This window comes from Rhinoderma darwinii, chromosome 1 (assembly GCF_050947455.1).
Source record: "Rhinoderma darwinii isolate aRhiDar2 chromosome 1, aRhiDar2.hap1, whole genome shotgun sequence".
NCBI lineage: Eukaryota > Metazoa > Chordata > Amphibia > Anura > Rhinodermatidae > Rhinoderma > Rhinoderma darwinii.
In genome coordinates this window covers 199,068,396-199,094,313 of record NC_134687.1, presented here as the reverse complement: position 1 = coordinate 199,094,313, position 25,918 = coordinate 199,068,396, and the positions used below count along the sequence as shown (strand labels likewise).

General features: G+C 41.7%; 1 protein-coding gene across 5 annotated transcripts in view; it reads left to right on the top strand.

Annotated features, from left to right (window-relative positions):
• Positions 1–12,282, top strand: part of G3BP2 (G3BP stress granule assembly factor 2) — a 42,351-nt gene extending 30,069 nt beyond the window's left edge. For 4 of the 5 annotated variants that reach the window (XM_075860706.1, XM_075860703.1, XM_075860704.1 and 1 more), the window contains 6 exons: positions 1,706–1,874; positions 5,498–5,599; positions 6,302–6,404; positions 8,215–8,343; positions 10,305–10,423; positions 11,984–12,282. In XM_075860706.1, the coding sequence (XP_075716821.1) occupies positions 1,706–1,874; positions 5,498–5,599; positions 6,302–6,404; positions 8,215–8,343; positions 10,305–10,423; positions 11,984–12,244 (883 nt within the window). In that variant the 3' untranslated portion in view covers positions 12,245–12,282. The remainder of the gene's footprint in view (positions 1–1,705; positions 1,875–5,497; positions 5,600–6,301; positions 6,405–8,214; positions 8,344–10,304; positions 10,424–11,983) is intronic. The other variant, XM_075860707.1, reaches the window with a different exon arrangement.
• The last annotated feature ends 13,636 nt before the right edge of the window (positions 12,283–25,918 follow it).

Here is a 25,918-nt window from a genome sequence, read left to right as displayed (position 1 = left end):
TTGCCATGTCTTTTTGAGAATTTGAAAGCCTCTTAAATATAGTCTCAAACTATGCTATTACTAGGGGACACAGGACCTCCTAGACAGAGCTGCTGCTTCTTGCCTTAAGAGGATTTCTGACCTCTTGGAAGCGGGTAGGATCATCCTTTGCTGCTTCTATTCCCCTACCGGTGCCCTAGCCCACAAGCACTAAGGAAACATACTCTTTTCTTACTGTGCTAGTTTTCAGTTAGTACACTTGTGGAGCAGCCATTACTCCTCTAATAAGAGTACACGGTTTATCCGAATCTGCAGCGGCTGGAGGCTATGTCTGTTCAGCTTTCCGTCGCTCCGGTGAGGGACCTGCGGGAGAAAGTGACGTCACAGCGTGATCTCTCTGATTGGTCAGCGTCATACACTTTGCTATACAACGCCCACTTGGTGAATAGAAAAAAAACCGCCCATTTTGCATTTTTAAAAAATTTGCATAAATCCAAAAATGTTCAGAACTTAGTCAATAATAAACTTTTTTAAAAAAAATCAAAGCGCCTATTAGATTGGGTAGGAGATAGGGCAGTTACAAATGGGTGACAGAGCCTCTTTAAGTAACCCTCTCTTCTGCCATGTCTGACTGGCGTGAGTGTTACTCTTTAGACAACCTTTGCCATTTATTATTCCTGCACTACTAGTGCAGTACTAAATGTCCGTGTGGTCAGTCTACTTCCTTATGTGATGCGTGCCGGCCTCCTAGCCAAATGCCTGCGACCTCTGCCACACCCAGTGTTGTTCACCACTTGTATGATGGGTGTGGATCCGGAATGAGCGAACTCTTTTCAGGACGGTTCTGCCCGTCCTCTTGTGGACTCCCTGTCCATGTCTTCCTCTCGTGGCAGACCTCGCAAGAGGACCAGAACTTCTCGCTTGCCTTTGTTTTCACAGTCGTCCTCGGTTTCCCCTCCCCCATGTGGGCAAGGTGTTACTGGTCCTGAAGCCAGGTCTGGTGCGTCCTCAACTCACTCTGGAAACTCGAGTCAGTTCGGTTGGATAATCAACACGTCCACGTCTTGACTATCTCCTTTTCAGCAGATCGTCTTTTTGTGGGTCGCCTTTGACACTCGCTCGTGAAGGTTTTCCTTCCTCCAAAGCGTCTCTCCATTCTTCAGAAAGAGATCCGTTCCCTAGAGATGTCAATAGGGGACACATCTCCCAGCCAATTGCTTTCAAGGTGTTTTTTGTATCTACGGTTGTCCGTTTGAGGGATCTGCTCATGTTTTACATAAGTCTCTTGCCTTGTATCTACTTCTAATGCTTGCGGACAGACTCAATACCTCTATCTATGGGCAGGATATATTCTGCAGGAGGAGTCACTCTTTTATTTCTTAGTGTCAAGCCTCCTAGTAGCAACAGCATAGTCTGTATCCCCAAATGAAGTGGACAAAATAATTTTACTGTGAGTACTCAAAAAATTATTTTATTCTAGTCACCACAAAAATTTAGTCATGATGTATTACATACTTCCTTGGGTAATCTCGATTAACAACTCATTCTTGAACCAACATGGTGGTTCATGTTTGCTTTTTCGGGTGAAGTTATACTAGATTTTAATTTTCGGATATATTCCCTTTTCAGATTTACGTTTTTAGGCATTTTGTTTTTATTTATTCAGACATTTATTCAGATTGTTAACTTAAAATGTATTTCCTCCTGACATCTTAAACGCTTACAGCAATGGAGTAGAAGAATCCTTGGAAGAGCCCATCACTGAACCTGAGCCAGAACCAGAAGTGAATGAAGAGTTGAAGCCGGAGCAAGAAGAAAAAAACATAGAGGAACTTGAAGAGAAATCTCCATCACCTCCTGCTGAGCCAGTTGCTCTCCCTCAAGAACCTCCTAAGGTTATCTTAAGATATTATTTTGTTTCATGAGATGATATATATATATATATCTATTAGTGAAGGAAATAAGTATTTGATCCCTTGCTGATTTTGTAAGTGTGCCCACTGTCAAAGACCTGAACAGTCTAGAATTTTTAGGCTAGGTTAATTTTACCAGTGAGATATATATATATATATATATATATATATATATATATATATATATATAGAAAATCACATGGTCAAAATTATATATATTTATTTGCATTGTGCACAGAGAAATAAGTATTTGATCCCCTACCAACCATTAAGAGTTCAGCCTCCTCCAGACCAGTTACACGCTCCAAATCAACTTGGTGCCTGCATTAAAGACAGCTGTCTTACATGGTCACCTGTATAAAAGACTCCTGTCCACAGACTCAATTAATCAGTCTGACTCTAACCTCTACAACATGGGCAAGACCAAAGAGCTTTCTAAGGATGTCAGGGACAAGATCATAGACCTGCACAAGGCTGGAATGGGCTACAAAACCATAAGTAAGACGCTGGGTGAGAAGGAGACAACTGTTGGTGTAATAGTAAGAAAATGGAAGACATACAAAATGACTGTCAATCGACATCGATCTGGGGCTCCATGCAAAATCTCACCTCGTGGGGTATCCTTGATCCTGAGGAAGGTGAGAGCTCAGCCGAAAACTACACGGGGGGAACTTGTTAATGATCTCAAGGCAGCTGGGACCACAGTCACCAAGAAAACCATTGGTAACACATTACGCCGTAATGGATTAAAATCCTGCAGTGCCCGCAAGGTCCCCCTGCTCAAGAAGGCACATGTACAGGCCCGTCTGAAGTTTGCAAATGAACATCTGGATGATTCTGAGAGTGATTTGGAGAAGGTGCTGTGGTCAGATGAGACTAAAATTGAGCTCTTTGGCATTAACTCAACTCGCCGTGTTTGGAGGAAGAGAAATGTTGCCTATGACCCAAAGAACACCGTACCCACTGTCAAGCATGGAGGTGGAAACATTATGTTTTGGGGGTGTTTCTCTGCTAAGGGCACAGGACTACTTCACCGCATCAATGGGAGAATGGATGGAGCCATGTACTGTCAAATCCTGAGTGACAACCTCCTTCCCTCCACCAGGATATTAAAAATGGCTCGTGGCTGGGTCTTCCAGCACGACAATGACCCGAAACATACAGCCAAGGCAACAAAGGAGTAGCTCAAAAAGAAGCACATTAAGGTCATGGAGTGGCCTAGCCAGTCTCCAGACCTTAATCCCATCGAAAACTTATGGAGGGAGCTGAAGATCCGAGTTGCCAAGCGACAGCCTCGAAATCTTAATGATTTACAGATGATCTGCAAAGAGTGGTGGGCCAAAATTCCATCCAACATGTGTGCAAACCTCATCATCAACTACAAAAAACGTCTGACTGCTGTGCTTGCCAACAAGGGTTTTGCCACCAAGTATTAAGTCTTGTTTGCCAAAGGGATCAAATACTTCTTTCTTTGTGCACAATGCAAATAAATATATATAATTTTTACAATGTGATTTTCTGTTTTTTTTTTTTTTTTTTTTTTTTATATAATCTATCTCTCACTGGTAAAATTAACCTAGCCTAAAAATTCTAGACTGTTCATGACTTTGACATTTGGCAAACTTACAAAATCAGCAAGGGATCAAATACTTATTTCCTTCACTGTAGATAGATAGATAGATATCATCTCTATCACACACACACACACACACACACACACACACACACACACACACACACACACACACACACACACACACACACACCCACCCCGCTTCTCTAAGATCAGGAGCTGTTAGTTACATCTCCTACTTAGAAAATGAGCCGTCCGAGAAACCTAGAATAAACATATTTTGGGGCTTTCCTGTTTGTTTTTTCTTAATGGAATTTTGTCAGTGAATGGACTAGATCACCACATCCAGGCTTCACAAAAACCATGGTAGATGAAAGAAACCCAAACCATTAGTTGATGCTTTATTGCTCCATTATGCTTAAGCTAGAAAAAGTTTGACTGACAGCGCATATAAAGCACTTGTTAATGTTATTGGGCATTAACCCCTTCCCAACATCCGCCGTATACGGAGCACATCGGGTAGGTGATTAAGGCCCCCAAGTCTGCCATCTTTGTACTCCTATGAAGCCCTGCCAGAGATGGTCATTATCACGATATACTGAAATACATTAGTATTGCAGTATATCATGCCAGTGATCGCTGGTTCAAGTCCCCCAGGGGGACAGGTAAAAAAAACTGTTAAATGAAGCTTTTTTTTTTTTTGTTTGTTTTTTTTTATTTTTTATCAAAAAAACAACTTTTTCCCTCAAGCACCATGTAAAAAAAAAAAAGTTAACATAACTGGTATCGATGCGTCCGAAAAAGTCTGAACTATTACAATATATCATTATTTATTTAGTTTGCACGGTGAACGCCGTAAAGAATTAAAACAGTGAGAATTGCTGTTTTTGTGGTCCCTTCACCTCCCACAAAGTGATCAGAAAATCTAATATACCACAAAATAGTATCCATAGAACCTACAGCCCGCCCTGCAAAAAATAAACCCTCATACCGCGAAATCGACAGAAATATAAAGTTATGGCTCTCAGAATGTGGCAACATGAAATGTTAAATACTTTTGTGTCAAAAAAGACAAAAGTATAATAGGCATGATACCTTTATTGGCTAACCATAAAAGTTCTATATGCAGCTTTCAGAGCACAGAGGGCAAATTTTATTTTTAACAATCTCTGTTTTTCCTTGTTAAAAAGTAGTGAAACATAAAACAAAAACTATATAAATTTGGTATCGCTGTAATCGTATTGACCCGCAGAATAAGGTTAACATGCCATTTTTACCGCATGAAGAACGCCGTAAAAACACCACCCAAAAGACTGAGGAGTCGCTGTTTTCTTCCTATTCCACCCCACAAACATTTTTCCCCAGTTTCCCACTACATTATATAGTACAATAAATGGCGCTGTGGAAATCTACAACTCCTGCAAAAAAATCAAGTCCTCATACGGCAGTGTTGATGTAAAAATAAAAAAGTTACGGCTTTTGGAATGTGGGGAGGAAAAACGAAAGTGAAAATCCAAAAAATGGCTGCGGCAGGAAGGGGTTAAAGCATCAAGTGCTATGTTTGTGCTCTCAGGCAGACTTTTTCTATCATAGAGGTATTCCCATCGAAGACCTTTTTTGTGCCATATCCATAGGATGTGCCATAAATATCTGATAGATGTGCGTCCTAGCATTTTTATGACTCGCACCTATCATTAGAACTGGGGTCACCGGAGCCCCTTCCCGCCTTGTGAGGTGGTTGCTGCATCCAGGTGGGAGAATGAATGGAGAGTTAGTCGCACTTGTTAGTGGCTCTCTCCATTGATTCGTATGGAAATTACGTAAACAGTCAAGCTCGGTTGTTTCCGTAACTTTATTATTTTTTCGACATGTTTTTATCATAGTATTTTTGTTTTACTGAATATTGGGATGTAAAAGACTATAGAATCCTCCTCATTTATATACAGAAAGTGTGCTTTTATTTTTTTGTCACTGATCCACATAGAATTCAGTGTAAAGTTTACTAAGCTTTAGCATTCATCATCTTCTATAGGCTTTTTCGTGGGCATCAGTGACCAGTAAAAACCTGCCTCCCAGTGGGACTGCCCCAACATCGGGAATCCCACCTCATGTAATAAAAGCTCCTGCCTCACAGGTAATTTAACTGTGGCTATTTTGGTTATGTAGTTGGTCTGTTCTTTAAACCATGATGTTCAGTAAACTTTGCTATTGGCATAATCTGATTTTAATTTGCTACTGTTTTAACCTCAAATGTTGGACAAATTAGTAATTAAAAAAAAATAAAAAAAAATTGTATAATGAATTAACTGCTATTTAAATAAAGACTTTTTTTACCAGTTCAGTAAAGCCCAATTTCCTGCCTAATGTCATAGGCGCTGTAACGCTGATGTCAGTGTCATTTGTATCACAATCCATTTTTTACTTTCCCAGCTATGAGCCATTTTGTTTTATGGTAATTGGGCTATACCAGCCAAAGGGGCAGTCACGTTAAGGTTTCACTTGGAGCAGTGTCTTTGTTGGCTGTATGATGCTGTCCTATCCGAGTCATACAGCTCCCCCCCCCCCTTCGCTGCGCAGCGCGATCTCAGCTTCTATCACGACATACAATTTACATTGACATTATCGGCATGTAAGCGCTTGTGACATGAGGTGGGTAAATTGGGCTTTACTGAACTGGTGACCGGGTTTTCTTCTAGTTTAAGCTTTTTTTTTTTTTTTTTTTATTATTCCAATGTTGATGGGACATTTAAATTATTTGGTAATATGGGCCCACATTTACGTTGTTTTTAGTTGATTTGCATGGCTAACAAAACTTTTGTTTTCCGGTTATTTGTAGACACGTGTTGAAAGTAAGCAAGACATTCAAGTTCAGTCTCCTCGTACACGGGAACTGCGTCCACGGGAACGCCCGGCATTTCAGCCAAGGGGCCCAAGATCAGGTGATTGGCAGAAGATACAGTATGTAAATGTGTCAAATTTAAGGACCGGTTCACAACGATTCTTCTGATCTAGCATAATTGAGAGAGAACTTTGAAACCGCCACACTCTGAAAATAAGCTTGAGTCATAGGCATGGCGGTTATCCGGAATAGTCAAGTACTCTGGTGCCTAAATACACCCTTCATAGCTTGAGTGACGTCTCAGAGGACTGCGCTTCACTGTGCATACCCGAGAAGTTAAATAGAACGGCGCAGGCGTGGCATTTTTGGAGATCTAGGAGTGATGTAAAGCCGCCTCTGGGACGTTCCTAAAGCTATGGAGGAGCATATTAAGGCGCCGTTCTATTCAACTTTTCAGGCATGCCTGATTCTTCAGGGTAACCGCAATGTACAGATCACTCTTTCAATCTAGTTACCATAGTCTTTTGCAAAGCTCTTTTTCTCATTTATTCTGTGACGTGAAGCGGAATCCCCTTCCACAGCGGGCGACTCTATGTCTAGTGATTCCGCTCCAGGAGAAGTCCCTGACTTCACTGTCTATATATGCATAGTGACGTCAGGGTATTCTCCTGAAGCGGAATACCCGTTCACAGCCACCCCTGACACAACTGTGGCTGGTGATTCCGCTCCAGGAGAAGTCACTGTCCATATGTGGACAGTGAAGTCAGGGACTTCTCCCGGAACGGTCCACTACAGTGGTGCTTATAGGGGTGCTATGTACAAGGGGGCCCTGTGTGTGGCACTACCTAGAGGGGGCCCTGTGTGTGGCACTACCTAGAGGGGGCCCTGTGTGTGGCACTACCTAGAGGGGGCCCTGTGTGTGGCACTACCTAGAGGGGGCCCTGTGTGTGGCACTACCTAGAGGGGGCCCTGTGTGTGGCACTACCTAGAGGGGGCCCTGTGTGTGGCACTACCTAGAGGGGGCCCTGTGTGTGGCACTACCTAGAGGGGGCCCTGTGTGTGGCACTACCTAGAGGGGGCCCTGTGTGTGGCACTACCTAGAGGGGGCCCTGTGTGTGGCACTACTTAGAGGGGGGTTCTGTGTGGGGCACAAAAAATTGACAAATTAAATTCATTTGTTGCAAAACGTGTCAAAATCGCCCGTTAAAAATGGAAGCACCGCCCGGAATGGAAACGGAACAGATGCAAAACGACTGAGAAAAACAGACCAAAACGGCCGTTTTGATCATCCGACACTCTGACCCTGTCGTGTGAATAGAGGCTTAGTCCTGCTAAGTGTCTTTTTTTAAAATTTATTTTTTCTTCTTTCTTTCGGGTGTCCAGTCCATTTATTAAGCTTCATTGAGCATGTGCCAAATGCTAATACTTAAACCTATTAGATATGAATCTATGAAAACTTGCCTAGTCTTCCATGTGGCAATTGTTAAGTTTTCGATTTATAAAGCTATATTTGTTGTATAGAAGACGATCGAGGCAGAATTATGGATCTATGTTAAAGAATTTCAGCCTCCATTGACTTATGTGCAGCAAATGTGGCTCAGTGATAAGTAGTCATCAGCGAAACACCAACAAGACGCATTTTCACGTATTTGCTGAACACCATTATACTTTCTTGTGACCGTTTACATATCTGGTAAATTTTATGCCATTTGGAATAATAAACAGTAGCAACAAAACTTTTTGTATGCATGTGCGCCAGTGATCCTAGACTGGCACTGTGCTGGCAGAAGTGTATCCACCTTCTCCTTCTCAAGCAGTGGTGATAAGCAGATAATTTTAGGTGGGGATCCACTTCAGGTAATGATCGTGATCCTGCAAACCTGTTAAATGGTCTTTGATTGTGTTGATAGGGCGAGGTGACACAGAACAGGGGGATTCTGATAACCGACGCATGTTTCGCTACCCTGACAGTCATCAGCTCTTTGTGGGGAACTTACCCCATGATATCGATGAATCTGAACTGAAGGAATTTTTCATGAGTAAGTCACTTTTTTATAATTTTTTTTTCTTTCTATGAAGAGTAACTTAAATAAATGTTAATGTTTTTGTTGTATCTTTGCCATAATTTTGTTGGTGTTGAATATTTGCTCAGACGTGAGCTGGGTAGAATCTTTACAGTTCTGTTCACATTTGTATTAGTCAATTATGTTGTGCTGCTCAGTCATAGGAGCAGAATAACAAAATTGATAAAGTGCCAGATCCGTCACATGATGGACCTCGAAGTCTGACGGAGCCCATTGTCTTATAATGAGGTCCGTCTGGTCCTATAGCGGTGTTTGTCATTTTACCAAAAAGAAAAAAAGCATTAAATAAGGATCTATTCTTTATAAAGGCTGTGACTGTGCTTACTTATTTTGTACTGGTTAGGGATGCACTATGCATCGAAACTTCAATACTGTTTTGATGCCGTGCACCCTCAAACTGTTGGATACCGTTATTTCATGTATTTCGATACTGAGCTGTGCCGCCGCACAGCTTAGCATTGTAACACATGAATGTATGGGAGCGGGGCTGCGGCTGTGTAATACAGACATTGCCCCGCTCCTGAGTCCTGACAAGTCTGCGCGGTCAGCATGATGTGATGCGACCAGCGCTGCACAACTGAGCGGCAACACTGAAGACAGACCATGGCGGGCGCACTGCAAAGCACCCCCATGTTCTGTGTTCAGTGCCTGTGCTCACTAGTACAGCACTGGCCGCGTCCCATAATATTGACCGTGCGCGCACTTGTTGTCAGGAGCGGGGCAATGGCTGTATTACACAGCCGCAGCCCCGCTATTCTCCTGAATGCTGCGGTCAAAGCTCACCGCAGCATTCAAGGGAAAATAAGAAGGGGGGATGATCCTGGGATCACGTCACAGTGAATCCCTGTGACGCGATTGAGGGACATACCATATATGGGCAGACAGCCCAGGGTTCAGTGAAAGACCCCAGGGCTGTCTGACCAGATTTCCTGTTTATACACAGGCAGTTGTTGGGGCACACTTGGGTATGTCCTATCAGTATATAGATATATGCCAGTACATTAATGTTTTTACTTTTTTATTTTTAAACTTTAAAGTAATGTTAAATTAAAAAATACACATACATATTTTTTACAATAAACATTAAAATAAGTCTCAATACATAAAATATACACACATTCGGTATTGGCGCGGCCATAATAACCTGCACAACAATTTTTTTTGCGTCATTTATGATGTGTACGCTATAAAACAATTAATTAAAAACATCTTTCTTTAACTTGTTAATGTAAGGCACGAGGTGTGATAAATTTAACCCATGTGCCTCCCGTTAGTAGTAATTAACCCCATCATGTACCTTACACATTAACCCAATGTTGTCCATTATGACTGAGAAAGGTGATGGAGTTCATTACTATTAATGTGAGGCACCTTCAAAATTCATCACACCTCGCTCCTCATCAGAAAGTGGAAGAACTTATTTTTTTTTATTACTATTAGCAAAGTATCGCTTTGGTATCAAATCGCAATATTAAACAAAGTTTCAGTATCGAAGTCCAAATTCTGGTGTCATGAAAACCCTAGTGCTGATCATGTGTTGCAGCGTATTCATAGTTTATCTTCCAGTGATATAGGAAAAACAGAGTCCCAGAATGCAGTGCAGTAGAGGACATTGCATTGTAATATCTGGCTTCTCTGTTAACGTTGTTTCTCTGCAACCTGTTAACAAAAGTAACCAGCAGGATTGTGACAGTAGCTTTGGGCTATGAGACAGGCTGTCTTACTATGCAATGACGTATATTGGCCAGTGTAAAAGGACCTTTTCACTTTTTGCATTCAGTATTGTATTCATATTGTAGCTGAGCTCCTTTATGAGTTGTCCTTGTTTGCTGTTGTGTTAATACAACTGTGTGTGTCCGTATCCGTAAAATCAAGTTTAAACTTTTCTGACCTAACAATTTGATCAACTTTTGCAGGTTATGGAAATGTGATGGAACTCCGCATTAATACTAAAGGTGTTGGAGGGAAACTTCCAAACTTTGGTTTTGTCGTGTTTGACGATTCTGATCCTGTTGAAAGAATTTTGCTTGCAAAAGTACGTATTTGTATTGCGGTAACTTGTATAAATGCTTTAGAGCACATTAGCACAATGAAAGTTGTTATATCCTTGAAATGTGATTAAACCAAAAAAAATAAATAAATCTTGCACTCCATGATTTATTTATTTTTTGTTTCAGGTTAAGTAAAGGTCATATTACAGCGGCCGCTAATTATCCGGTGCAGCGAGCACTGATCAACGAGACATCATTGATCGGTGCTCGTTTGTTCCTGTCAGAAGCTATAGATGGGGATGAGCGGTCATTACTCCGATCGCTCGTCCCCATACGCTCTTATGTCGGCAGCGCATCTCCCGGTTTACACAGGGAGATGTGCTGCCAACAACGATATTTCACTTTTTTAAAACAATACGATGAGAAGATGATTGAGCGTTTGCTCATTCATCTTCTGATCGCTGCCCTTTTTACACAGGGCAATTATTGCCAACAAGCGTTCTATGAACGCCGGTCTGCCCGCTAATCGCCCATGTGTAAGATCTGTTTTCCCTTCTCACTTCCCAAAAAAACGACAGCCACCTCTACCTAGCCTAGAGGGGAAAAGGGAAAACGTTTCCAAGCATCAGGGATGAATGATCTCAATAATGCAAGTGTGAACGAAATTGTCTTGCACTGCAAACTACACCTGTCTTGTAGTACTTTAAAGGGAATGTGTCGCTAGAAAATTATTTTAATGTTTTTTACGTTAAACAGTGTATAAATAATTAAACATTGTTCTAATTTTTTAAATTTTTTTCACGAGACAGGAAATATTATAAACTAGATTCTAATTTATAACATTTCCCAGTGCTGGTCACTAGATGGAGCAATTCCCAAAATTGCAGCATTGGCATGAGGTAAAGCAACCACATTGCTTTATGCTGCAAAATTTGAGAAAACACACTCGCTCTAGTGAGCTCTCAGAATCCCCCCTCCCTTATCCTGGCTAGTGCCAGGAGAAAGGAGGGGATTGAACGGTCAAACCTCCTACACTGTGTGTCGCCATTTTTTGAGCGAAGACACAGTGTAGTAGGTTTACATACAGTAGTAAACGCACACTAAAACACTTACATACACAGAAATAACTTACCTGCTCCTGCCGCTCCGTCTGCTCCCTCCGCTTGCATTAGAACACAAGTCCGGAAGCCGCGACCGGAAGTAGTAATCTTACTGTCCGGCCGCGGCTTCCGGTCCACAAGAAAATGGCGCCGGACATCACTCGGCCGAAGACCTTCAATTTGGACTGTGTGGGAGCGGCGCATGCGCCGTTCCCACACAGACGCTGTACAGCATAGTGGATGGAACGGGCCCCGTTCGCATTCTCTATGGGGCTGTATGTGCCGTATTCCATGTCTGTATGTGTCGTTAATCGACACATACAGAGATGGAAAAAAAAATGGCAGCCCCCATAGGCAAGAAAATGTTAAATAAAAAAAAAAAGTTAAACACAAACACACAAATACATTTTTTTTAAATAAAACACTAAAAGCAAATAGATCTAAAAAAAATTTTTACGCGACGCTCGTCCTTTAATTTCGTTTTTATTCTCTTTCCTTTTCTAGCCAATTATGTTCCGTGGTGAAGTCCGGCTGAATGTGGAAGAAAAGAAAACTAGAGCTGCCCGTGAAAGGGAAACTCGTGGTGGAGATGACCGCAGAGATGTACGTCGGGGTGTAGGTGGACCTCGTGGAATCATTGGTGGAGGAATGATGCGTGATCGGGATGGAAGAGGCCCTCCTCCACGAGGTGGAATGGCACAAAAGCTGAATACAGGAAGAGGAGCCGCATCCATGGAGGGCCGGTTCACTGGCCAACGTCGCTGAAAATCCGTCATTAACATAAAGTCAAATCTACAGTGGTACATTATTCGTCGTGTTTGCATTCTTGTTAATTTTTAGCTTTGGAATGTGACACAGCCTTTTTTTTTTTTTTTTCCCCCCCCTCCTTTCTTTCCCATAAGTTCTTTGATGTGGAAACATCTTTTTATTTGCAGTTTTCAATTGAGGTGAAGTTTCTTTTTTGCCGTTTTCCAACAGAAATTTAGAATGTTTAATTTATTCATCCCAACTCAATGACTGAGATGAACATTGGCACTGCAAGTAGTTCCAAGGACACTGGAGGCCCATGTCCTAATAGAGTTCTGTTGCACTTTGCAAGTATTATGGTTTCTTTATTGGAAACAAAAGTAGTGCAATGTGTGTCTCGCGACCCCTTAGTAACGTGTCAACGAAGGAACAAACGAACGGTTAATTACTCCTCAAAACCACAAAAGAGCTTCTACCATGAACACAAAATAAGTGTGTCAGGTGATGGCATTTTGTCTGTTGCCACAAGGAACCTGTGCTGTGCATATCAAAAGATAATCCTCTGGAGTTTAATTGAATTCTGAACATAACCCTAACCTGACTTCAGAGGGTATGATCAGAAGTGAAATGTTTCATAATGAAGAATTCTTGCACTTGCCCATCTGTTCCACAAGGTGGCAGGCTGTTCATGTGACTCCAGCCTGCCTGACAGGCCCTCTTTTCCCAGCTTTGTACAGTGAAACGACATAACAAAGTGTACTCCATTGTATTTAGTTCTCTGGTAATGTAATAAGCATGATGGTGCCTTCTATGAATACATCATTCCAGTCCTTGCTGGTGATTTTACTGTGCTGCAAAGCCAAACTGCTTCAGTACATTCAAGAATCTGCCTAACCAAACTGCAGTATGTGTACATCAGTAGAATTTTTTTTTTTTTTTTTCTTTTTATAAATAAAAGTATTCCATGGTAAATACCATTGGTATTCAGTTACCAGTAGTGGGAGGGAGGAGGCTACAAGAAGGACTAATGGTCACGTATCTCTGTTTTGAAGCCCTAACTGTAACTCCCATAAGTGCATATAAAGTGAAGAATCTGTAAATGGCGCCCTGCAAATGTCCTGTCACACCTTTCTGTTAACCGCTTTACATCCGATTGGACTTGGAAGCAGAAAAAAATTCATCAGTGCTCCCATAAATGAACAGCAGCTCTAAGTGGATGTACTTTATATTCTAATACAGGGTCATTTTCTAAACTATTGTTCCATTTTTCACCGTTTTGCTTTGCATTTTAAGGGAAGTTTTTTTTAATTTTATTTTTTCCAGAACTGAGCAAATCTAACCTAGGAGACTTTTTTTTTTCTCCTGTCCTGCTCCATAATGTTTGCGGATGTCGTCAAGTGGAAGTAGTGGGATTGCACAGTTTTGGGACAGCCGCCTGCCTATAACCATACATTCCATGAAATGATCAATGTAGCAGAAGATACCCACCTGGTGTAGTCACTTTCAGTGATGACTTTGAAGGGGAAAGTGTGAACACTTAAAGCTGCCTCCGGAATCGCAGGAAACCTTTTAGAATCTGTATTCGCACAAATGCACATGGAGTACCATGCTGCTTTTGACTTCTGCAACTGTTTGCTGAGCCTCTTGAAACTAATGATTGTGCACAAACTTATTTTTTCAAGTCCACTAGGCAAAATCAGACTCTTGCATATGTCCGGTTCCCCCCTTCTCCCTTTTTTCGTTGTCACTTGAGGTCTTCTGTTTTTGATAGCAAGTCTTGCACTATTTCATACATTTCTGGGACACAGATTTCTCATGGTTATAATTTTATATATACATATATATATTTTGTGTTATAAAAGTTTTACATTTGCAATCTGTTACCTGGAAGTATTGTACTTGAATTCCCTAATATACAGCAAAGCTTGGACTGGTTTTTCATGTCATTCCAATGTTTTCTTGAAAACGTTTAGCAGATTTTTTTTTTATTTCCCCCCCCCCCCCTCTTTTTATTCTTATTTTTGTTCTACTTTTATTGTTAAACCCCTGTCACAACCAGAACTGTCTAATGGCAAAAAGAATGGGACTGAGTATAACCTACCATACTAGAGGAGCATCAGAGCCATTAAGCTTTCAAGTCTGCTTCATATTTGAATACCTTGAATAAACCTTATACATCTGAAATGTTTACTTGGTGATTGTTCACCTACTTTACTGCGTACATTTAAGTGTTATTGTCTAAATCTCTCCGAAAATGTACCTCATCCAACAAGGCCGCAGTTTTCCCCTTTCATTGTGTTGGGCAGTTGGTTTGTAGTTACCGATTTATCATTGCACTTCTGTTTCAGCAGAATTTGCCTAGTATGATTACCAAGATTTTTTTATTTTTTTTCCCCCATCTTTATTGCGTTAATGTGTTATACATTATGCCAGTAGAATTAAGTCCTTTTTGGATGGTATTTTTACTTCAGTTTCCATATTTTGAATGTGTTGAAACAAAAACATTTGACAATAAACTACTGATGTCTACAGCATGGTTGATCTCCCTAATTTTATGAAGGCTGCCATTTTACAAATATTTGAGGTTTTGTTCTATTACTCTACAGTATCCAAAGTATATTCTTCTGGTTATTAGTATTTTACCTGCGAAGTAGTGACAATTTCCTGAAGGTATTAAATGTATTTTTTTTTTAAAGAGCATGTCTATAGTTATGTGCTCTCACACTAGACGGTGTATTATTGACTCATTAGCAGAAATATAGCAGTCCGTTTGGCCATTTAAAAAAAAAAATCTCCTTTTACCTTTGACCTGCCAGGTGCTGCTTTTGACTAGGAGAGTAAATGTAGTCCTAGTTAGTCATCGATCAGTGTGAACAGTCTTCCCGGAAGAGACAAGTAGACTTCCATTAGTTATTCCAGACTTCAACAGCTTTAAATGGTCTAATAGCCAGCTCCAAACATAAGGAGCCAGGTTCACACTAGGAGTCCTAAGCGATGGTTTTATTTGTTAATCTTTTCCTGCATTCACTCTGGCCAATTATTGCTACGATCGTTCAAAAACAAGCAAATCATGACTTGGCCAATGTAAACCGGTATCCAAATACAGCCATCCCAATCCTCTGCTTGTAGTAACAGCACGATGCCTTTTCTCTTATGTACGCACATCCCATACACTTCTGTGAGGCACAGTCTGCTTACATGAGACTAGATATAAGCAGTTTACTGCTTTCTAAGGTCTACAGTTTTTAGCATGATACCTCCTTTTTCTAGTTTGTTACATCGGGGGATGCAGGCCAAACGTATATGCCTTTGCCACTAGGAGTCATGACAGTAAGGCCCCATGCACCCGAACGTATATTTGCGGCCGCAATTCACCTGCAAATCTGGGGGTGAATTGCGGCCCTATTCATTTCAAAGGGTTCTTGCACACGACCGTTGTTTCCACGGTCCGTGCATTGCCCAGGAGCCTGGACCACAAAATGTTAGGACATGTCTAATTACGGCCGCATTTTGTGGTCCAGGCTCGTTGAAATAAATGCACACAGCAAAGTGATTTGCGGGCAGCCGCAGGTGACACTGCGTGGCCTTCCGAGCCGCAAATCACGGTCTGTGCACACCCCTACGGTCGTGTGCATATAAGGCCTTAGAATTTGAAATTGTGGCCCCTCCTACAAGATATACCCCACCTACAGACACTGATCTAGTTAAGTCTTAGCTTAGTATCTGTAGGAGGTTGATGCTACTGCAGCAGCATCTTTACCATTTGTTGTTTCCTTTTTTAGTAGAGAACCCATGTGTACATAAGTCTCCCTGTTGTTCCCTCCATGACAGGTGCACAATGTCATCTTACAAATGGTCCATTGCTCCACCTGCCTATGAAAACAAGTGGGACAAGCGAGTCGGCTCCTGTGTTACCCACCAGCCTAAGCAGCACCCGTCACGCTCCCCCTCCGGTGTTTCCCTTTACTAAAAGGTGGATCACGAAGGGGGTGTTCCTATGGTTACACATTTGCAAGATGGATGATAAACACATGACAGGTGGGTGTTACAATCCCCCAGGGCCTCCGTTTGTGTACAGTTCTGTACGAGCACAATACCTGGGGTTTCCTGGGTTACGCCCACTGACCATTTTTTTGTTTTTTCCTCTGAATCTGATGGCTCTTAACTTTAATATGCACCATTTCCAGTCGGCCTGTAGCAGACCGCATCGGTTTTTATGTTTACTATAGGTAATGCCAACTTCTGCGTGTGTCTGTGTGTGTCTGTGTCAGATGGTGGATGACGACAGGCAATAGCGCTACAGTGTGCTTTTTACTATCCGCTCAAGGAGACTTGGCCTCTGTCCTCCGATTGGCTGTACATGACATCACCTAGTTTATGATGGTTTGCCTTTCTGATCAACCACGGCTGGACTATTCGTCCACGTCTTCCTCATGTGGCAAGCCTTAAAAACTGGCCAAGTCCATTCGACTAACTTTCATTTCCCTGGCCTCTTCTGTCTTACATCCACCACTGGAGGTGCGGTCCGATGCCTCTTCTCCCCCCAGGGAGGGTTCTTATCAGAGTAGGAACTTTCAGATCCGTATAACAAGGGGTCTTCTGAACTGTCCACTTCTGTTGAAGTGCTCGATAAGGCGGTCCTTTACAGGTTACTGATGCTGTATCTTCTGCTTCGATTTCCTTTAAATAAACTTAATGGTCCCAGAAGGTATTTTCAGCTCAGTCTGAGCTTGACCGCATAGTTTCTGAAGAATGGAATCCCCGGACAAGAAATCTGCTCACTCTAGCTGGTTGAATGTTATGTATCCCTTTCAGGAAGGGGTCTCTTCTAAGTGAGAAATCTCTGGAGGTGGACACCCACACCCCCTAGTTTCACGGCTTGGACAAAACTACTACTTTTTCCCACGGCAGACACAACTTCCTTCAAGTATCCTCTAGAACACTGTGTGGAGTTCTTTGCCAAGTCCGCCTTATAGGCCACTGGCTATGCCTTACTTCTTATTTTTGCCGCAACGTGAGTCAGCAGAGCTACCTCTAAATGGACACACCAGATTTGTCATGGTCTCTCCAGGGTTCCTGAGGAGGAATTGATTGATCTGTCCCATCACCTTTCTAATGCGTCCATGTACCTACTGTATGCGTGGCCTCTTGACGTTGCTCGTCTGGTGGCTCATGTTTCAGCCTCTACCGTTGCTAAATGGAAGACAACCTGGCTGAATGATTAGTCTGCAGATAGTTTTCAAGTGGTCACTGACTGCGCTTCCTTATTCAGGTTCCCGTCTCTTTGGACCAGACTGGATGAAATCATCTCTGAAGCTACTGGTAGCAAGAGCACTCTCCTCCCCAAAACTAGAGTCAAGCAGACTGCCTTTGTCAAGATAGCAAGTCCTTGTTTTAGGTCCTTTCATTGGCTCTCCAGCACTCCTTCTGCCAGACAATCATCACATCCGGACCAGAAGGCCAAACCTTTTAAGCCCCGCCTCTCTTGCTGAGCCCACTTCAGTCCGCCAAGGCCCCGGGGCTGGGAAGTCCAATTCCACCTGAAAGTGCGCCCCTGCATGGTTCGGGTGTGTGGCAGACTTCTTATTTTAAGGATGTTTAACTCTCACTTTTCAGATGCATGTGTTCCTGAAGTGGTATTCTCTGGATTCAAAATAGAATTTACCAGTCTTCCCCAAAGCATTTCTTTTAGTCTGCTCTTCTTCAGTCTCCCTCCAGAGCGGCAGCCTTTTTTTCATGCAATCCGCTCCCTGCTCCTTTAAGAAATCTTTCGGGTGCCCCCGACCCCAAGATTTTGGGGTTTCTTCACAACTTTTTGTTGTGCTTAAGCTGGATAGCTCGGTTTGATCTACCCTAAACCAAAAGCATCTCAACGAGTACATCAAGGGCTGCCATTTCCACATGGAACCATTCCGATCAGTGATTTTCCATAGAACATGGGGAGTTTCTTTTCTCAGTAGACATCAAGGGCACATATTTTGCATGTTCCTACTTACCAGTCCCACCAGTGCTTCCTGGGCTTTGTAGTGCTTCCTCACTATTACCAATTTGTGGCTCTTCCGTTTTTGGTCTGGCTACAGCCCCAAGAGTTTCGACAAAATTCCCGTCTGTGGTGATGACTCTCCTACGGACCAGGTCACCCCGTAACTGGACAACATCTTGATCAAGTCTCCTATCAGGGAGGCCAACGTGACTGCCCTCCAGATTATTCTGAACACTTCGTGCCGGTTCCCACTCCAAGCAGATTGTATTCCTGGGCGTTTCCTTCGACACGGTCTGCTTGAGTGTTCCCCAGAAAAGGTTCTGCCCTTCAGTAAGGGATTCTGCTCGTTGCTTACGGCTATGCCGACCTCTCCGCATGAGGGTCTTCGGAACCATGGTGGCCTCGATCTAAGCCATTACCTTTGCGCAGTTCCACCCTCTCGGTCTTTAATAGACTATCCTCTCCCCGTACTACTTAGATCAATGGATCCTTCTTCCTCTGACTGTCCATCAACCATCCAGTGGTGGAGCTCCTCCCCGGCCATTCCTTGCGCTCGCTCCTTCCTTCTGTTGACCTGGCGGATCCTGTCCACGGATGCCGGTCTTAAAGGGTGGGAGGAGCATTTTGGAACATAACGCTCGAGGTCTGTGGTCCCCACAGGAATCATCTCTTTCCATCAACCTGCTGGAGTTGAGAACCATCTTCCTTTTCCTGCTGCACTGTACTTTGGTCCTGTCTGGCCATCTGGTGTGAGTCCACACGGACAATGTTACAGCCGTGGCTTATATCAATCACAGAGGCGGGACTTTAAACGTAGCATTAATGGTTGATGTCGCAAAGATACTCCCATTCCCGTAACCCAGCCCTCATTTATGATGGTACCTGTAAGGCCTACTTTCTTTAGTGCGAAGATTGCAATCTCCCTCCCATGCCATTTTTTTCCCCTCTCGTTTATTCCTTCCTCCAGGGTGATGTGTATCAGATGCCACAAAGATACTCACCTGTCCCATTCCCGTGACCCAGCTCTCATTTATGATGGTGCCTGAAAGGCCTACTTTCTTTAGTGTGAAGATTGCAATCTCCTTCCCATGCGATTTTTTATTTTTTTCCTCTCGTTTATTCCTTCCTCCAGGGTGATGTGTATCAGGGTTTTTCCATTAGCTCCCATTAAGGGAAGATGTCAACACTTTCCAGCTTGTTCAGTCGCCCGTTGGCCTTTAAGTCTGACATTGAGACCTTTCTTCAGGGGGGTTGTTCGTGTGGATCCCATTTATCGTCTTTATCTTCTTGGGATCTCAACTTTGGTTTTTGATGTTCTGCAATCCGCTGTATTCAAACATTTTGTGAGAGGTCTCGCTTTGCCTTCTCTCATGGAAGTGGTGATTTCCATCTGGACAGTCTCTGAACTGGCAGCTTTGTCATGCTGCTCTCCATTCCTGACTCTTCATCATGATAGGGTGGTGCTCCCTATGTTGCCCGCCTTTTTGCCTTAGGTCATCTCGGCCTTTCACATCATTCTGCTGTCCTATTTTCAGTCTCCCAGTCATCCAAAGAAGCGTTTTTTTTCCACAACTTGGATGTTGACCGCGCCTTGAGGATTGGCGTTTCTGTAACTCCTTCCTTCCGGCTCCTTTGTTTATCCTCCCGGAGGGTCCCAGGGAGGGCTTTGTGGCCTCAAAGGCCACCATAACGCTATGGATTCGGATGGTTATTTGCGAGTCTTACTGGGTTCAGGGTAAGGTACCCTCTTTTGGATGACATCCCACTCTACCAGAGTGGTAGGGTTTCCTGGGCTGTGCTCGCTCAAGCTTCTGCTTTCCTGATGTGCAAGGCAGCTACATGGTCTTCCTTGCACCTTTTGTCAAGTGCTATCAAGTGCACACCTCTGCTTCTGCAGACGCTTCCCTTAGACGCAAGGTCTTGCATGCATCTGTGAAATAGATGACCATGTCCTTTCTTCTGTTCCTGCCCCGGGTACTGCTTTAGGATGCCACCTTAATGTAACTAATAAGAAAACAAGATTTAAATAAAAAATAAATAAATAATACTCTCCATAGAATCCATCCTAGTCAGTTCATTGGGGGACACAGCTCCCACCCATTTGTTTGTTCAAGGTTTTTACATGGTTATCCGTCGTAGAAATTCCCCTCTATAGTTTGGACTTGCCTTTTACTTTCCTTGTTTTCTGCTTCTTCTACTGCTTACGGACAGACTAAATGAGCTCAGTCTGTAGGTGGAGTATATCCTGTAGAAGGGGGCCACAATTTTGATTTTGGTGCCAAGCCTTCTAGTGGTAACAGCATATACTCACGGACTGTATCCCCCAATAAACTTGGATGAGAAAAGTATTTTACGATGAATATAAAAAAAAAAAAAGATTTTTCCACTGCCAAAAGATATGACTACGAAGCACAGAGTTATTGTTAAAAGTTACTTGTTCAGAACGTAATAGCCCATTTTGTTTTTTGTTTTTTTATATTAATTTCTTAACTTTGAAATTCTCTAATCTATAAATTGCAATAATACTGTGTGATACAAATTGACAATGATATTCCTATATGGGTTAAGATAAACTAACCTGTGTTATGGCTTTTTGCCATTTATGGACAATTTGGGAATTATCACTGTAAAACAGACAGATCGGTCATTAAATTTGCTGGCCTGTTTAAGGGCAGCACAATATGACAGGCCCCAGAAAGAAAACGGTGGCAATTATGGCGTATATGTAAAATAGAACTATCTAAAAGAATACATAGTTATGAGTGTGGCTGTGCCACTTCGTGAATTTATCTAAATATTATAACAATCACTGCTGATATTAATTAGGGGTTCTGCCCTTGTCTAGTCCTCCTAGTTCTAGCAGCTGTTTGGTTGATCATGTGACATTACATACTCTGAGGTGAGGCTCCAGCCTCATTCAGACACAAGTCAGCCCATTAGATTCATTCACTTCAAAGTGAAAGTTACTATAAAATGGCACAGAGGCACCAAAACCACTAAAGATCTCCTGTAAATGTAGTTCTTCTTGAACCTACTCATTGGATTTACAGACGGTCTACCGGAGCTGAGTATTACTTATGCTTAATTTGTACATTACATTCATTCATGATGTGCTTTAATATATACTACTGGGCACATTCACTAATTATATGCTTAGGAGCAGTGCTTCTGTTAACTACTTCCTACCCTTTAGATAGTTGCTGGAGGTGCGATTGACTCCCAATCCTTACCTAGGTCTTCTCCCCTATCATTGTTCTTAGAAGAAGTTGGATGGCATGACCTTCGGAGACATCTTTGGCACAAGGTCATGGAATACACCTGCTACACCCCAGGGAGAAACTCATTGTCCCGTATAGACTACATCTGTGGTAATGTGAAGACCTGGTCAACACTCCGGTCTATTGAACATTTACACTGCACATTTTCTGACCACTCACCTATTCTAGCTCGCATGGAGGCAGACCAGAGTTCGTTTAGCATGTAGAAAGATCCAGCCGTTCTGGTTAACACAATTTACCCATCAGGACCGTATCCACAATCGGCTACAAATTTATGGTCTGGAAAACTCTATTGATCCTAATCACTCAGCCTACTGGGATACACAAAAGGCATACTTACAGGGCTGTCTTTCCTATATCAAAAGGGAATCGGTAAAAAGAGAGAACGAACTGGCTAATACCTGAAACATCTTAGAGGCAACCTAAATTTCTGACCCATCAGACAACAATAGAGTTAATTGGTTACAGGCAGGCAGACCGTACCTGCTATGCCTGACTGACTGAAAAGAGTAAATGCAGAATGTTTTAAACTAGTCAGAAATATTTCGAACAAGGTAACCAACCGAGTAGCCTGCTGGCACATTTAGTTCATCAGAATACTTCATCGCCAGCTATTTTAAAGCTCAAAAGACCCAGTGGCTCTATACTAACCTCCACATTGATAACCTGTCTGTGTTCTCAGACTTTTATAAAGACATATCAATCTAGATTTGATAAATCAACAGCTGATCTGATTAGCTATTGTGACCTTGCACCCTGTCCAACTATAACTAATGATCAACGACTTAAACTTGACAGCCCTATTACTGCAGAGGAGATAGTTGAGGCATTGTCGGCCATGTCCAGAGGGAAGGCCTCGGGCTCGGATGGCATACCTTTAGAGGTTTACCTGAAATACCAAGCATAACTAATCCCAGAACTGCTTAAAACATACCAAGCTTCCTTACTAGCACAGTCTCTACCAGACTCGTTTTATGAAGCCATAGTAATTGTTATACTAACACCGAATAAAGATCCAATGTATTGCGCCTCATATAGACCAATAGCGTTACTTAACTAACTAAGGTTTTGGCCAATAGGCTCAATGGCGTTATGACTTCTATTGTACACTCTGATCGGACTGGATTCCAAGGAGGAGTACATCAGATAACTTACGCAGGGCCCAAGTTGTTTCCCAAATTGCGTTGAGACAAGGAGAGGACTGGCATCTCTAGATGTGGCCAAGGCCTTTGATTCCATTGAATGGCCATATTTACTGCATATTCTTCATACGTTTGGATTTGGACCTGTGTTTAGACAATTGATTGTCCTCCTATGACCATCCCAGAGCGGCTATCTCTTTGAATGGACAACTCTCCCCATATTTTAATCTAGCACGAGGCACCAGGCAAGGTTGCCCGATATCTACATTATTATTTGCTATCGCTATAGAGCCCTTGGCTATTTTACTCAGAAATTATAACATCTTTAGCGGTATACCCCTTAGCTCTGGAGAAGACTGTGTAGCCTTATATGCTGACGACATGCTATTGTTTTTGTCTTCTCCAGATACATCACTGAATAGGGCAATGACCGTTATTAACCTATTTTGAGAATACTCTGGTCTACATATTAATTGGGACAAGTCATGTCTGATGTACTTCTCCCCGCTCAGAAATACCATGGAGGACTCGATGGTATCTGGTTTGAGAGTGGTTTCTAGATTTAAATATCTGGGTATTATTGTTACTAGATTGGACTCTGACATGGTACAGACTAACGTTGATCCTCTGGTCCCCCTGTTTGGAGATAAATTTAGGATCTAGTCGGCCCTGCCCCTTTCAGTGGTGGTCCATATAAATCTAATTAAGATGGTAGTCCAGCCTAATTGCTTATATGTTTTACAACATATTTTTGCACATATCCCAATGTCGTTCTTTAACTCCTTCCCTCCTCAGCCATTTTTCTGATTTTCACTTTTGTTTTTTCCTCCACACATTCCAAAAGCTATCATTTTTTTATTTTTTCGTCTATATAGCCATATGAGGGCTTGTTTTTTGCGGGACAAGTTGTAGCTTTTCATGGCACCATTTATTGTACCACATAATGTACTGGGAATCTGAAAAATAATTATTTGTGGGGTGAAATTAGCAAAAAAAACAGCGATTACGCCATTTTTTGGGGAATTTTATTTTTACGGCATCCATCAGGCGGTAAAAACTACATATTCACCTTATTCTACAGGTTGATATGACTACGGTGATACCAAATGTATGTTTTGTTTTATGTTTTACCACTTTTAAAAAAAATAAAACTATTTGCTAAATTTAAAAAATCTTTTGTGTCGCCATGTTCTGAAAGCCATAACTTTTTAATTTTTCCATCGATTTAGCGAGCGATGTGAGGGCTTAAATTTTGCAGGGCGAGCTGTAGTTTTCACTGATACCATTTTGGAGTATTTGCGACTTTTTTTATCACTTTTTTTATTTCATTTTTTTTGGAGCGCTAAGGTGACCAAAAATCAGCAATTTGCACGTTTTATATATATATTTTTGACAACAGATCTCACAGGTCAAGTAAATGGCTAAGTCATACCAACGTAATGTTTACCAACTCCAAAAAAGTCCCAAAGAATTATTACAGGAGTAGAGACTCCACAATATCATATATTCACACAGAGAAGGAGTCAAGCACTACCATTGAAAAATAGAAAATATACATTTTATTATAACAATTTAAATGATGAGGACACGTAAAAAACTACAGAGGAACCAAAATCGGATCTGTATATGGGCCATGTAAAAGTATAGGCACCACAGATGTTAATATAAAAATGCACAATCCATATAATTTGAGATGGTAAAACAGGCATTTAGTATGGTTTAAATATTTAAATGCTTTTAAGTTGAATGCATGCTACGCATCTATCTAAGTAAATAAGTATTTACTATAGGAATTCTCAAACCTACTGGATCATCAGTGTATGAGGAGTATCGTCACAGACTAGAGGAATAGAACCTAGCATGGTAAGTAGGCTTAACTAGCCAAAATAGACAACATGTGTCAAACCTCCCCGGAAACAGAAGGTGAAAAGATATAAAGATGCACAGCATGAAACATGCCTTACCCATAGGTGTCGTCAGATGGCCCAAAGAATGAGACAGTGCCCCGACGTGCGTTTCGCAATATACAGCGTTTTAAAAAAATAAAATTAAAAAAAAACGCCTCAAAAAACGAGTGTTGTGCAAAACCACTTTAAAAAAAACGGAGCTGATTTTTCCAGGCAGAGTTTTCTGCCTGCAAAAAACTGTGTGTGAATAGGGCATTATCCTTTAACCCTTTAAGGACGCAGCCTAGTTTGGGCCTTAAGGCTCAAAGCCCATTTTTTTAAATCTGACATATTTCAATTTATGTGGTAATAACTTCGGAATGCTTAAACCTATCCAAGCGATTCTGAGATTGTTTTCTCGTGAGACATTGGGCTTTATGTTAGTGGTAAAATGTGGTTGATATATTCAGTGTGAAAAATTTCAAAATTTAGAGAAAATGTAGAAAAAATTAAATTTTTCTGAATTTAAATGCATCTGCTTGTAAAAGAGATGGTTATACCACACAAAATAGTTACTAGTTCACATTTTCCAGATGTCTACTTTAGATTGGCATCGTGTTTTGAACATTCTGTTACTTTTCTTGGACGTTACAAGGCTTAGAACATAAACAGCAATTTCTCATATTTTTAAGAAAATTTCAAAAGCCTTTTTTTTAAGGTACCTGTTTAGCTCTGAAGTGGCTTTGAGGGGCCTATATATTAGAAACCCCCATAAAATACCCTATTTTAAAACCTAGACCCCTCAAAGTATTCAAAACAGCATTTAGAAAGTTTTTTTTAACCCTTTAGGCATCTCACAGGAATTAAAGTAAAATGGAGGTGAAATTTGCAAATTTCATTTTCCTTGCTGAATTTCAATTTTATTCTATTTTTTTCTGTAACACAGAAGGTTTTACCAGAGAAACAATACTAAATATGTATTGTCTAGATTCTGCAGTTTTTAGAAATGTCCAACATGTGGCTCTAGTGTGCTCGTGGACTAAAACACAAGCCCTAGAAGCAAAGAAGGACCTAGTGCATTTTGGGGCCTCTTTTTTCATTAGAATATATTTTAGGCAGCATGCCAGGTTTGAAGAGGTGTTGAGGTGCCAAACCAGTAGGAATCCCCCAAAAGTGACCCCATTTTGGAAACTGTACCCCTCAAGGAATTCATTTATGGTTGTTGTTACCATTTTTACCCCACAGTTTTTTCACAGCGCATATTTGAATTGGGCTGTGAAATGAAAAAAATTTCTTATTTTCACAGGATACAAAATGTCCCATTTTGTTGCCCAATTTGTCCTGAGTGCGGCAATACCCCATTTGTGGTGATAAACTGCCGTTTGGGCCCATGTGAGGCCTTA